This window comes from Caloenas nicobarica, chromosome 10, assembly GCF_036013445.1.
Source record: "Caloenas nicobarica isolate bCalNic1 chromosome 10, bCalNic1.hap1, whole genome shotgun sequence".
Lineage (NCBI taxonomy): Eukaryota > Metazoa > Chordata > Aves > Columbiformes > Columbidae > Caloenas > Caloenas nicobarica.
This window is the reverse complement of record NC_088254.1, coordinates 4,554,777-4,570,219: the sequence shown is the minus strand read 5'-3', so window position 1 is coordinate 4,570,219 and position 15,443 is coordinate 4,554,777. Positions and strand designations below refer to the sequence as shown.

The 15,443-nt window shown below is 40.2% G+C and overlaps 1 protein-coding gene across 2 annotated transcripts in view; it reads right to left on the bottom strand.

Moving 5' to 3' along the window:
- Window positions 1-15,443, bottom strand: part of UBE2Q2 (ubiquitin conjugating enzyme E2 Q2) — a 51,608-nt gene that overhangs the window by 30,124 nt on the left and 6,041 nt on the right. The window contains exon 2 of one of the 2 annotated variants that reach the window (XM_065641527.1): window positions 4,401-4,505. The exons of the other annotated variant lie outside the window; for it this stretch is intronic. Coding sequence (XP_065497599.1) covers window positions 4,401-4,505 — 105 coding nt within the window. The remainder of the gene's footprint in view (window positions 1-4,400; window positions 4,506-15,443) is intronic. 2 annotated transcript variants of the gene reach the window in all.

Here is a 15,443-nt window from a genome sequence, read left to right as displayed (position 1 = left end):
CAAGGCTCTCTCGCTCCGTGCTGACGGCAGCGCCGCTGCGAGGCACACAGCTATCTCAAAGCACAACTGGGACCTGCCTGAGGAACTGTCTCCCTGTCTCCAGCAGCACGTTTTCACCTTCGCATTTGCACTGGCACCGGAGGTGACACAACCATGAAGCAGTTTACGAGCTGAGGTAGATCAGTTCCTGATGTGCTTCAGCACACAAGCACCAGCTTCACCACAGAGCGGGCGGCAGGAACGTGCAGCTGAGAGCAGGGACCCCCTTCCAGCACAGCAGCCTGCACTTCAGGCTTGAATATTGCACCCGTCAAACCGCAGTTTCATTCTTAAAGCTGAGTTGTTTTGCTCGACATCAGTTTCTACGATCTGCAAAGGTAGTGGCACGGCAAGAAGCTGATCGCACCTCTACAACCCTTCTTCCTTATCGCTATGTTTTTCCTCCACAGGAATTCATTTTGTTCCCTTGATCCTTCCGCCATGGATCACCAGCTCTGTTATCCCTTATGCTCTGCCCATATGTATCAAAAAATCACAGCATAATTTGGACCAAAAGGCATGTCTGGACATCACCTGACCCAAGTCCCTGCTCTAAGCAAGGCCTAGCATGATTTGGGACTGTTCAAATGGGATAGCACATTTCTGCCATGCATTAATAACTTAAATGTATTTCCAGACTAACTTCACATCCTCAGCTAATGTAAAATGAATGCTTCACACACAGACTTTGATGCTACTGAGAAAAGTGGGCTGTCAGCATACCAAAAGTTACCCTGGAGCACAAAGTGCCTAAAGCAGAAATTACACAGCAGCTCTAATGCAGAATCCACAGGGTATTAAAGGAGCAATGTAAATAGCCAGTAGAAGGTAAATGCTCAAGTGACTAAATACAATGACAAATTTATAAATGAAGGATTTTGATTGTAATTAATATAAAAATAACAAAAATAGAAACGTTATATTATATACATCTATAACATAAATTCTAATACTTCAGGAGTTCTGAGAAGTTGGTAGTTCTTATGGACACCATAATGTTGTTTTAGAACACAAAACCACCTCTTACAATTTTTTCTTCTTGTGTTATCTCACACATCTGAAAACAGTTCAGAACATCTTTTTTCTGAAATGTATCCTAAATTAGGAGGCCTTTTTATGCATGAAGAGATCTTTCCAATGCAGTATGAAAGCATTAGCCAATTTTAGGGCACCTTTAATGATATTAACATATTGCTGGGTTGACTAAAAACCACCTTGTTTTCTGATGACCACGAAACATGGACTCAAGAAGTAAAGTGTAAGTCAACATGTGTTCTACATGTTATCTACATATATGTACACACACTATATCGGCATGAAAATAAATGAATCAATACATCTTAGCCTACCACAGAAGAAAACTGCTGAAGAAGGATACAAGAGGGAACAAAGGGAAGCAATACCTGTCATTGGGAGCATGATTGCCACTGAGCCATGGGGCAGGCTGTGATAGTAACTGGCCTCGCACACTCAGCAGCTTTGGGCAGTTTCAGAAAGCAAAGCAAAGCTGCTTCCTGCGTTTTGTCTCTATGATCCACGATACGTAATTAGTTGCTGCCACATCAGTAGTTTGCAAGAGCCAATGTTCTCTCCTGAAATGCCATCATGTGGGACTAAATCCAAATTCTGAACACAGCAGCAGTATGCTTAGGCACAGCAGCTTATCCGAATTGTACATACTTATGCCGGGATGCTTTTGATGTCTTCCATGTAAGTTTAAGCTCTCAAGGTGCGGACAGTGTGAGAATTAAAGCTACCCATATGAATCCATTTCACTACTGGCTTTAAAAAGCAAACCTCCAAATCATGTATAGTTATATTTAATAACCCATGAGGTTTGAGACTTTAGACTTGCAACGATAACTTCTGATATTTTACACAGAACGACAAAATTGAAATAGGATGTATCTTTTGCACGGCACAACCACTAGAAGGCAGCTGTCAGTTCCAGCTCCCTACCAAGTCTAACCTCACGCTGATTTTCGGAATCTGAAAAGGAGTTCAGGAGACACCAGGGGTCAGAGAGAATTCTGTAGCCCCTTCACCTGCTGACTAGAACCCGTCCAATATGTACAGTCAAGCAGCTAAAGCCTCCAAACCTAATGCTATCTATGCTGATCATGTTCTTAACAACCTTTCAACATCTGTAGTGTTTTGACAAATTTTCATAGCAAAAAGCACCATGCTGACACCAAGGTAAGGAACACCCACAGAAGATCTTCCAGGGAACGTGTGCATGATTTTAACAAACTAAACCAGTTTTCCTTCTACCACATCGAACAAGGCTTCCATATACACAGCCCTGTCAAAATTTTATGCCTGAAGAGCATGTTCTTCAGTTTCCCGAACAGCTGATACCTGTCAAAAGTTACAAAGCAAAAAGAAAGGGCAGAGTAATACCAGAGAACGCCAAATCAAGGCATATGTGCTAGAAGTGCTTTTAGCACATGTTCACTGTGCTCAGTTGAGCTCCTGGAAGAGTTCAGTGCAGTTTGCCATTCAAAATTTGACTGTTCCAATGATTTTATGAGTTTAGAGAAACACAGACCAAGTGATCCTTTAGCTTCAATAAATTAAATGAAAACTGGTTTGAAACATTCTCAAAGTCTAAACTGAACCAAGTTGTCAGGAGATCGCATGATAAAAGAGAAGCCTCTGGATTTCTACGAGTAGCTCCTTGGCCGTTCCTACCCTACTTGAAGAAGTTGTGTGTGAGTTGCTCCAGCGCCCTTGAAGGGGATGGATGGAGTTGCATGGGCAAAAGTTGTAGGGAAAAAAACCAAACCCAAACCCCAGAAAGCCGAGCCTTTTGAGCAAAACAAAGGCGGCAGATTTTGTAGTTTAAGCATTTGTCTCTTCAACCACTCCCATCTGTATTCATCTTGGCATAACATGACATGGGGTGAATTCCTGAGGAGCCAATGGGCCATCCACAGGTGTCCCTGACATCAGCCCACCAGCTTGTACATGGGCAAGTACAATCTTGATATCAGCAGCGCTTTTCTCACAACGTACACGAGCAGCCTGTGTGCATATGCAATTCAGCACAGCAGGTTCTATGCAGGTGTGCAATAAAGCTTCCTAGCCTATTGCAAGCAAACCTGTAGGTAGCTAAACACAGCAAACACCTTGTTTAAAATCTTAAAGTCTAAAGCTACTAGTCATACCAGCTTCAAGCTGGAGAATCTTCCAAAAAGTGCGTTTAAGGAAAAAGTTGATTTGGACACGTTTTCTGCTACTATACTATGCTGTATGCCTTTCTAGGCAGAAGTCACAAACACTAAGAGAACTATAACATTCTTCTAAACATAGTTTACTATAAAGTTTAGGTTGTAAGTAGAAAATACACAAGTGATATGTATGTATCCTGTAACCAGATCAAACATAATACATTAAAACACTGATGTTTTTCTGCAATGTCGCTTTGTTTTTAACTATGGCAAGGCCCATTAAGACTCTCGCTTGTATCAGAAATAATTAGAAAAACAACAAGTCAAATGCATTCTAAATTCTTTAGAAAAAGAAATTTACACATCCTCATTTAAGGTAGAGTATGCTTGATTAATATTATCCCAGTAAACACTACAGGTAAGTGATTTCATGAGAAAGAACATTCCCAATTTTTCCCAAACCAGGCATATACTAAGGCCAGCACATAATCCATGTTCTTTGTGGAACAAATTGCATGTGCGCTGAAATTTTTCTTGAAGTAATATTCAAGGACACTTACTTTCCTGCATAGAGTAGGATGTTAATTTTATATTTTTATATACATATATATACACACACAGCTCCTATCACTACATCAAAAGGGTTCTCAAGCAAGATATAATGCCAGACAGTTTTCTGAAATACAAAACTACCATTAGAATCTGTGCAAAGATTTGCTTTAAATAGCAATTGTCCAAAGTCACAACACTGTTCAAAGTTATCACTATCTAAGGAGCATCCTGATGAACCAGAAGCTATCAAGTCGTCTTTACTGAAACCAGGAATCCTTTGTATTAGTTACCATTACAGCCATGTTTTGGAGAATATACATTCTCAAGAGCACAAAGCTCTTGCCTCCATAATTGATCGATGTGCAACTAGAAGAGCTGTTTTGTTCAGTACTTTTAAGTTCTCATGCATTTCACTGTTGAATTATTTTCACAAAACCTTAAACTGTGTAATTATTGGGGCTGAAACTCGACAGCTTTCAATGAGCAAGCATTTAAGTCATTTTCTCCTCGCCCCAAATCTTTTGTATTACTTTTTGTTTTTCTTGTGTTTACAAAAGCCCCAAATAACCCCCAAACTTAACTGATTTAATTGCTTGTTAATGTGACAAATCTAAATAAACACCCAAAACACTTGCTCACCAGAGTATTGCTCTTCTTAATATCTTCTAAACGCTCTAAGACTGAAGTCAGGTTTGGGTCATCTGATTCTACAAACCATATTGGTGATGAAGAGGGGTAAGACTCCTGTTAAAACAAACAAACAAACACAAAAGACCCAACAAATAAATAAACAAAAAACCCATCAAGCTTTTAAAACTCATTCACCCCCAAAATTTCACCACACAGTATTAACACCACCTTTTATCTTACTCTAAGTCGAGCAACATAGAATCTTTTAACACAGCACTTTTAGCAACGCGAGAGAAGTTGAAAGAAGTCAAACCAACTGGTTCTTCTAGTATTTCAGCCTATTTTCATCTTGATCAGATGATGGACGAACATAAGAACCAGTGCTGAAAGCCCTGGCAGCAGGTGGAGCAGGAGGGAGAAATTTAGAAATGAAGTACAGGTGATTATTACCAAAAAATGGAATCGCAAGTAGTATGTGTGAAAGAATAAAACTATATCAATGCGAATTTTTCATTAAAATACAGATTCTTCCAAACGAAAGCTGTGAAAGGAACAACACCTGGAGTCTTCAGATTTCCTCCTTAAACAGGATTATTCCAACAGTTCTAGCACTGGCCCTCAGACTGAAGCACCAGAGCTCACATCTCCCACCTTGGAGGACATATTAACAGGTAGAACGCAATGGCAAAACATCTGCAATTTTATGTTTGTGCCGTCAAGGCTCATAGAGGACTTTCCACAGTTGAAAGATTTCTCAAACAATATATTGCACACACCCCTATCAAGAAAGCTTACAGGACAACTTTCTTGCATCAGTAGAGTCCTACAATTGTCTCACAGGTGACAAAACACAGTGAGATCAAATGGGCTCGGGAATTGTATTGAATTTCCCAGAACAAGCCATGGTTAGGGCATGTACAACATCGGGACCAGATGTGGCCCATGACCGCTCATACAATCCACGACAAGTGATTTTTCTGTCACCAAGTGCCACAGCAGGCAGCCCTTGAAAAGGTGCCAGGAAGACCCTTGCTATGGAAAGGTAAACAGAAGCCCTTTGCCTCTTGTTTAGATGTTCCAAAAAGCAATTCCAATTTTTTCCGATCACAGTTTTGGTAACACTGTGAGGATGGAGGAAATCATGTAGCTTCCAACTCAACAGCAAGTGTCCCTTCATATCATCAATGTGTTTGGATTTTTTTTCGGTTTTGTTTTAGTTATTTAAGGCATTCTCCACTTCTCGCCCATTTAATTAAAGTTTTAGTAGCTGAAGACTAATTGCTGAACCTCAGTTTTATCACTCAGATATTATCTTCATATCCACAGGTCTTACAAAATAATGAGGGAATTTTCATTCATTTCCCTCACTGCAGTTTAAAAAGAAAAGTTCCACAGTTCTCAGTCCAGAGACAATACATTGTGCTTCATTCTTCAACGCTTCGAGTCAAGGTTCCCACTGCTACTCTAATAGGCAACTCCAAAATGGACAATATGCTTACAAATTTGCACTCTTTCTTGATTGCATGGTATATTTTTTGCTTTATAATTTCCAAGACTGCAGTAAGAAGTTTCACAGAAGGAAGACATCATACCTGTCTGTCAGCATTACTGTCCAGTCTTTAGTGATTCCCAAGCAAACTCAGCCTTAGCAAACTTTCAAGTACAAGTCCCAAAAGACAAACTGAGATCTCCCAAGCTTAAACTGGCTTCTGTCATTTCAAAGATACTGAGTTTATCAGAATGCAGAACGCTACCCATTTGAAAACCGGAGAAAAACACAAGCATATTAGAATTGGCTCTTAACATTAAGAATCTCGCTTCCTAACTGACCTTCCGGCTGAAGTGCTGAACCTCATAAAAGAAACCATGTGAGTAGTTAAGGGACATCAGCTTTGGCAAAACAGACTATCACAGCAAAGCCCCCACCTGGCAGTGTGCTCCAGGGAAGTTCTGGCTCCAGAGGCCTAGAATTCCCACCTCTGAACTGAAGCCTTTGCATGAAGTTATTTTTAGACAAGCTCAGACCCCCACCACCAAGTTTATCTTTACTTTTTTAAATCACAGCTAAAAATACCTTAGAAGAATACCTGATATTCCCAGTATCTTTATGAAAAGACAAACTGTTTACATCTTTCGGCTTCACTTTGAAGCATACCATACCTGAATCAGAGACCTTAAAATATCTGTTCTTGATTAACTAAGGCCTCATCTCAAAAGTCTGTCAAGAAAGTCCAGTGCACAGCTTGCCAAGATTTTAAAGCTAAGGAAGGCAAACAGATGGGTAGTTACGTGTGGTTTAATCACTTTCTTCCTTTATCAAATACAGTACCTTGGAAAAGTCTATTTTCTCCTCAGTTTTACTTAAGACACTCTTGAAAGACTAACCACTGTCATCGCTGGAGAAACAAGATTGAATTCCCAGCTGCCACTGGGTTCCCAAACTATTATTTCTTGGAGCTACACTTAATTCCAGATATTGCAGGCTTTGTACTGGTAACATCTCACTCATTTTTAATAATATGCAACCTACCCGTAAACTCTCCTGCAACAGTGCAATATTTTTACCTCAGATGGTCATACTGCACGCTGGCCCTTCATGCACATTGGGGAACATGAGAAGGGAAACTGTGAACTGTGGCCCTGCTGCCTGAACACTTGTCTGAACCAGCTGTTTTTGAGACCCGAACTGCTCTGGCCAGCTCATTAAGTTAAGAGAAAGACAACAGGGTAAACACTACTACCGCGACTTTAGAGTATACCAACATTGCCATCACAAAATACAAAGACCAAGTAAAATCCCTTCCCAAGATTCATTGAGCCATCCGTTTCTTAAAACCCCCGACTCATTAGAATAAAAATATTTTCCAGATACAGTCAACATTTGAACTGCGTACGTGCATTCTCCTAACAGTTGCCGGTGGGGTTTTTTGTGTTGTTTTCGGTTTTTTTGTTTTTGTTTGTTTGGTTTTTAAATCAGGTATTTGATAATGATGTTAGTTCAGGCCTAAGCAAGTCTATTAATTGCACTGATTGATAGAAGATAAACATCTGCCAGTCCACCTTCTAAACCGTATCTGGAATCTGAAGACAGAATGAAGCTCAACTGGTCACTGGCCACGTTCTTCTTTTCTGACTATTGTGTTTCTAGTTTCTGCTAACCCACAGTAGGGCATTTGTTTGTTGGAGTCAGTATCTATTCCAGTCTGGGAGGCCTATACAAAAATCTCCGCCAAATAATATGCAGCAAATCCTTGCCAGGCAGGGACGCAGCTGATAGCGCTGATCACGCAATCCCACCACATGTTCAAATACATTCCAGCGGCCCCCTGAATGTGCTGATGCCTTCTGCACTGAATGACAGCCCTGCTTCCTTCTTTGCTCTCATTCCAGCTCATTCCATTTTTTGCAATGAAAGCAAGTCCTGCTGTATGTGAGAAAAAACACTAAGATTTGCTACTCCCTGCATTAGTGTATAGCACATAGGAATTACTATACCCTAAATATGATTAAATATTCAAATCTTCAGTCTGCTTTAGCTCTTGAAACATGAATGGGAACAATGAATTTATCAGAGAGGCTTTTTTGAAGCACTATGTGAGCATATTCACTTATCTGTATCTGAAAATATTTCAAATTTTAGACTTCAGGAATACAGATACTTAATTGCGTATTCCAACTTTTTCACAACAGATGCTTAATATTAAAATACACATTCAATCAAACTTCCCATTTGTTGCAACACATTTTAGTTCTTTAGACTTACCAATAGATACATTCATTTCACCTAAAACATAAATGGCACTAAATTTCTCTAGATGTCTAAGTAATCCATATTTTTGGAACAGCTGAGTTTCACGTGGATATGAGTCATCCTATTTTGAAATACAGAATTCACACACAAACTTCAAACATTCTGATCTTGAGATATAAACAAGCTCATGAGTTTGTAACCATAGCATGCAATGGGAAACTAAGCTTGTGGTTCGTAAGGTCAAACAACTGAACTTCACATAAGCTAATTCTGTCGAGAGAATTAAGTCAGGTTTTTCTTCCATAACTGCATCCTATAGAGAGAACAGATGGGTTTGGGTTGTTATGTCATGTAAGGAACACAAGCTTCCCCAATACAAAGACAATATTTCACAAGAGGAACCCCAGAAGAGCAGTTATTCTACTATTAATTTTCAGTGGCTAAAAAAAAAACCCAAAACCAAACTAAAACACACACACACAAGCCAACCACATTATTTTGGGCCTTTCACTACTCAGCTGACATACAGTGATTTTGTATAATCTAGTTTAGCTGCACAGGTATCATCCACATTAAGTGTTTGAGATCTTTTATGTAACCGCTGTAACGCGACATTTTCCTGCTCTCTACAGGGAAAAGCGAAAGTTCTGAGGAGGCAGAGGCTCCAAGGCTCAGGTTTGGGCAGCGCTGTCCATGCGAGGGCTCGGGAAGATGTGACACACTGAGATGACATCACACCTCGCAGGACCGAGGACAAAGGCTGCGTGTTCACGGCCGACCCGCACACAATCCCAATTCATGGGATCATCACTTCTAGAGAGCCTTTGTATTAACACCAGGACAGATTGGGAGCTTTGTCAACACAAACACTTCTGTAACAGAATGCAGCAAAATAATTTAGCCTACTCATATACATACAGAATACAAAGAGATAAAGCCCCACAGCTCCTGACACCGGAACAATTTCAAAACCTATCAAATCATTTAGGGAAACCACAGCATACAACAATACACACAGGATCTCACTGTTCAGACATCCCATTGCATTCTTTGTAACAGGGTCTGCTAACATGTTACTCATAATTTTGCTTACCAAAAAAAGAGAAAGCAAAAAGTGACAGAAGATAACCAGGAGCACAGGCATTAAAACAGCTTTTCCTGAGTGGAGATCTGTCATCTAAGTATATCCTAGCTCAGCTTTCTCGTCCTTAACAATAAGGCTGTTTTACTTGCAACGTTATATAATCTTTATCCTGTTCTATAAAGCTAGAGCGACACAATTTTGATGGGAGTAAGACTTTTAAACGAGCCATTTCTAAATTACTACAATACTGCTGAAATGGTGGAGTTGCTGAACTAAACCAACAACCTTGCTCGCATTCCTGAGATCGGAACAACCCGTACAAACAGTTTGCTGTGAGGTAACAGAGTAACCACTTCTCCTTGTACACAACAAAGCCATTTTATCATGGCCAAACAGTAAGAAAACACATTTAAAAACTTATCTTCACCATTATGACTTAAAAATCACAATTATATGCTGACAAGTTCTTAATTTTCTTTACTTTCCAGATCATCTTAGATTGAAAATGTGTTTGGGGTTTGGTGTGGTTTTGGGTTTTTGTTGTTGTTGTTTGGTATTGTTTGGTTGGTTTTGCTTGTGGTGGTTTTGGTTGTTTTGTTTTCTTTTTTAAACTCCTTAGCATAATGGCTGAATATTGTTCATTTCTAAGCTTTTACAAAATCTCCATCACTGACAGAACTCTGTTCTTTTTACACCAGCTACAACTAAAACCCAGGTGATTTTTGTAACAGCACTTCTAACTTTTATTTTCCCAGTCCCAACATTTGTTGTCCACCCCCTTTTACTTCCAGATAACAGAACATCAAACCCCCAAATCTTTTAAACAGCTTAATTGCTTTGAGAAGGTTAGCAAGAGACCATTCTAGCTCCCACAAATCTTGGGAATGAAGTAAGTAAATCCTAATGTAAGACGACATTTCAGAGGGCTAATGCCATCTCTTCAAGGTGAACACATCTGCAGCTATAAACACACATCAAGGAATTGATCTCAAAATCATAGACAGCTTCCCCTCAGCAGACACCTTGATGCCACCAAGTTTGTTTGAATTAAAGAGCAGAATTAAGAATTTTAAAATAAAATCAAAATCCCACTGGTTAGTGATCATGTACACTTCCTACACAAACATTCAAAAAAAAAAAGGAAATTGAAGCATACAATTAGCTACAATTTAATACATATTATTTGAAATGGTTAGTCAATCAATTCACTACTTACGAATTTTTCACCTATGTCAACCTGCCTTTAGAAAGAAAAAAAAACACCCACAAAAAACAAACAACACAGAATTAATATTATCAAAAATACCAGGACTTGAGAAGATATTATTCAAGCTAAAGTTTAGCTTGATGAGCATAAAACACCAGTACTTACAGCTTCTTAAAAGAGTATTAGTTGTGATTACACAACTGCCAGACTGCTTCCCATTATCAGGGGCCGAACTTTCCAAAGGCAGCTTAAGATGCAGGTAACGCATTTTCTACCACTAGATACTTGAGTCCCCATGAAATTCTACAGGCTAAGAACCATTAGAAGTCAGCAGATTGTTGTCCGCCCTTCCATTCTGTTCTTAATAATTTAAAAAAAAAAAAAAAAAAGCAAGCATGAAGAGTCACTTTCAACTCAAGTTTTTTGATCTTCATTGGAAATCATTCAAATAAAACTATTTCCCAAAAACCTCGAGTTACTAAAATCCCCAGAATTTGTGTTTTCAAACATCCAGACATCACCATTTGCTCTGTTTTACAGGCTGTGTTATTGAACACGCTACAATATTCTAACATTCAATTTCCAAGTAAAAATTTGCACTTTTACATATGAAAGAACTGTCATTTCTTTAAGAATCTAACAGTTCAGCAATCCAGAGTTCTAAAAGATACAAAAAGTTTATGCAGGGAGGGGTTTAAAAATAAAATGTTGGGAGCAGGGAAGAAGGAAAGTGAATTTTACCCATCTCTACTGAATAAGGGGAAAACTTCAACGTGCTTTACCTTTTGAATGTTAAGATCATATACAAGGAACCATTAACTTGCTCAATGCATATAAACAAAAAGACATGTCTTACTCACTAGAGTCTAGTTAAACAGAGATCTTTAACTGTTTCTATCTCACAGAAAGCAAGCTTGTATGAGCTTTAATTTTCCTGCACTCTTCCTGAAGTCAAAGCCTGACTTGTACTTGTTAAAACTCGTATGTTTGGTAAGGAACAGAGTTCAACTAAACCACATGTATCTCTTGTAAACATATAAAATTACTGCAATTCTACCCCTAATGACTGTACAAGACAAGCCCAGCTGAAGAGGCTTTGGTCAGAGCCCTGGAGACCGCAAGAGCTGCATCATGTTGCACCTCTCCAGGGGCAGGTGAAGAAATCCCCGATCCCGTTCTACACTGTTCTGTGACCGTGCTCATCGCTGCAGGACCCAACACCTTCAGCAGCACGCGAACACACCACAGCTAACACAGCTAACACAGCTAACAGGGCCGTGGGGTTCCTCTCCCACATCCTCTCCAGGGAATGATGCAAGTGTAGCAGAGTATCTTTGGTTAGAATTGTTGATGTTATTAAATACAGCCATGTTAGATAAGGCAGGGTCAACAACACGTGTCTCAAGAACAGAAAGACCATAACAAACCACAACTCTATAGATGCCTGTAAAATTCACTCTACAACCACAAATTGTCCCAAACAAAAATCTAGTTCTCTGTACAAATAAGTTCTACTGACTGTAGAAGGCTCCCCCAAAAGTCACTGCAGGGCAATGCTCCTGTTCAGAGCACACAGAACAGTTATGGATGTGACTTTTGCCTTTGCGACAGACATGCTCTGGGGCAGAGCAATGCAGCTGTTTCTCCAGCCAGATGTGCCACGGTCTGTCCCTCTGCACCTTCTACAGCCACTGTCTGTACGAGGGCACATGCACCACAGCGTGTTTGTAAATGCACTGAAAGCCTGGATTATGGCACACTTCTTGCAAGATACGGATTCAGCAGCATCTGCAAGTGGCAATATTCACAAGCTGGTGACCACAGCATAGCTAAATTCGAGTGAACAGGGACAGTATTTCAACAGCAATTCACTTGTATAAAAATTATTCCAAAACCCAAGAAGCTTGTAATTTACAGCTTCATCTGCACTAATTCATTTGTTCAATCCAGGCCCACAGAATTCTTTTGAAATTTTATGGAATCTTTAACTTTTTTTTACTTTAGATACACTTAAGAGAGAAAACAACAGTTTGAGGGGGAAAACAAACAAACAAACAAACAACCTAGAGAAGACGCAAATGCTGCTTTCAAACAGGCATATACAATAGGCCAAAAATTTAAAAGTTTGTGAAATAATCTAAACTACTTCTGTGTTTTACTTGCATGTCTCTATCCAGGTACACACATCTAATCCTCTCTATACTCAAACATCATTATCTTAGAAGAAGCCAAAACGCATACAACCGAAGTAGCAAAGGCACAAACACCACTTCAAACAGTCAGAAACATGAATGCAGACGCAGCATCACAGTTCTTACATTTCTTATGGTCAAGTTCTTTCGGCCAACTTTTTACAGCCACTTTTCGAACTATCTAATCTACACAAAATGTCCCAACTGCCCACTCTGCTAGGCGAAATGACTCTTGGAAAAATACGTTTATCAGACTCTCTTATCTGTTGTCACAACCTCTTCTATTCCCCTTACCAAACAAAAGGCAGCAGGATACTTGTTGTCCAGTATAACATAACTACACAGAATTAAAATGTGAACTTTGAGCATAACAGCAAAAAATCCTTCTCTGATAAACCACTTATCTATCTTCACTGTGAAAAAACATTTTATTCTCCAGATCATCATCATAATGCAGCGTGCCATCTATCCGTTCAAAGAAATTCATAGAAAAGACAAACACTCATTACACTTTTGTAGGGACTCAAAGTAAAATCCACCCAATGTTAACGTACTGCTGCTCCAACACAACTCTTAAGTTAACACTAAGCACAATTAGGCAACAGCACAGCAAGTGCCAGCTGTTCAGGAGCAGTGTGCAGGCTCTGAAAATGAAAACTGGTGTTGAGGGCCAACCCAGCTGAGTGAGATAAGGAACATTCCTTTGCCAATACTACCAACAGCAACAAATAAAGTTACAGTTCATCCACACCGAAACCTGAGCAAAGAACACAGCAGTGCTGAAGACTAAATCACTTACTTATTGGGAAGAAGGTTGTAGAGCTGAGACTAGAATCCAAATTTCTACCATAGCACCTCACAGCAGTTGGATGAGCCGGTCTTGCTCCTCACACACCAAAAATCCACTGTGTGCTTGTACTCGTCTTGACAGCTGTCAGAAGATGGTTGTTTCAGAACCCTCAGTCACAAGGGGTTCTCTTTAATGCCTGCATCATACATGCACTCAAGCTGACAATGTTTTACCTATTAAGCAGCTAGGCACGTGTGCAAAAAAGAAAGGTATTTTGCAAATCTGGTTCTCCAATATTCTTTCGTTACCAGCAGTACAGTATCTTATGTGCCCAAATTCCCGAAGGAAGTCTGGTTACTTGAAACAAATTATCAACTCGTTCCAGTCATCAAGAGTTATTATCTACTTCTGCAACTATACAGACAAGTACATTCAGAAAAGGTATCATCTACACCAGCATCACAAAGCCAAAGTAGCAAGAAATAGCTTCTAATATGGCTAGAACTGAAGAAGTAGGTATAACTAAGTTGCAACATGTCATCCTCTCCCTGACTTAACTTGAAAAAGTTTCCTAGCAGACCTGCTCTTGCCTTTATCGCTTAGACAGTTACTCCTCAGTGTCCAAAGTCTGATACCACTTCTGCTGCCACCCAAAAATCCTGACTTCCCCTTCCTCCTCTTCACCTTCAGGAATTTGTGTCTTTCAAGTGTAGCCTTCACATTAGAGCCTTTGACATGGAACTTCGTCCCCCACACGCAAAATTTCAGTACCATGGAGCTCAACCCATGTTTACCATGACTAAGTTAAACACTACACTCTTGCCACAGTTATTTCCTGCTTCAAGAATTCAAGGAAGCCTGTGGTGTCTTGAACACCACTGCACAGGAACGCTTCAATTTTTTTCTAATGCCGCCATACAAGTTCTGACAGAGCTTATGTTTCTGCCTTTCTGAATACACAGGAAGAAGCTATTGCAAGATCTATGACTGTATTGGAGTCTTTCTCTCAGAGAGGTTAAAAAAAAAATCAGAGATCTGGGAGAAACTAGTCCAAACTACATCTCATGAAATCACACACTAACTGCTCTACAGTCCTTAATACACCGGGATGCCTTGTACGTATAAGGTAACAAAAAAGAAGCAAAACACATCGTTATTTTCATGCCATACTTAAAAGATTACAGCTGGAAGCAAGAAATCAGTAAGACATACACTAACTGGTACGCTTGTTTCCAGCAAAGAACAACTGAGAACTATTCTGATCATATTAGCTTCAACAGTACTGAATGCAGGCAAGCTGATATAAGATCTAAATGTTAAATAGCCTCTCCTTACTAGCATCGGCCATTTAATTTTCCAGTTGTCTTCTATGAGCTGGTGACAGGTCATTTTCACCGCTCCCACAAAGCTTGCAGCTTAAGAGATATCCCGGAATGCTTACTAAATCATGAACTATGGTATCGCGAAAGGAATTTGATTTACACATGTAAACAACCAGTTTCCAGTTAGCCTGGTCCCGCTGTCCCTGTACAAAAGCAGACAGTGGCGCAGGCGCTGGGGTGTCCCCGCAGGAGCCACCGCAAGCGCTGCTGGGGACGGGGCCAGCGCTTGGTAAGCGGCTGTGTGGGCAGCGCTGGCTCCGCAGCCTGCCCAGCGCTCACCCGCTCCTGTGCCCTCCACTGCGGTGGTACAGCTGGGTGCGCAGCCACACGGTGACCCAGATTAGCAATAACTCAGTAAAGAACTTCTAGGTGACAACCAGGTCCTTAATCCAGGAAACTCAATTTTGGCCACCTCACAAGGCACGTAGCCTTTGCTGGTCTGTAGGCAACAGCAGCATTACAGAGCGCACGGGACACCATCACACTTTGTTCTTCCTTGTAACCATAATTTTTAATTAACGTTGAAAATATCAACATGTCGTCGATGTACAATATTCTCTGGCCCAGCACAGAAAAAACACCTGCAGCTTCATTCCAGTCTGCGTAAGCCTGACAGAATGACACTACTCTTTTTTGGGAACTCCAC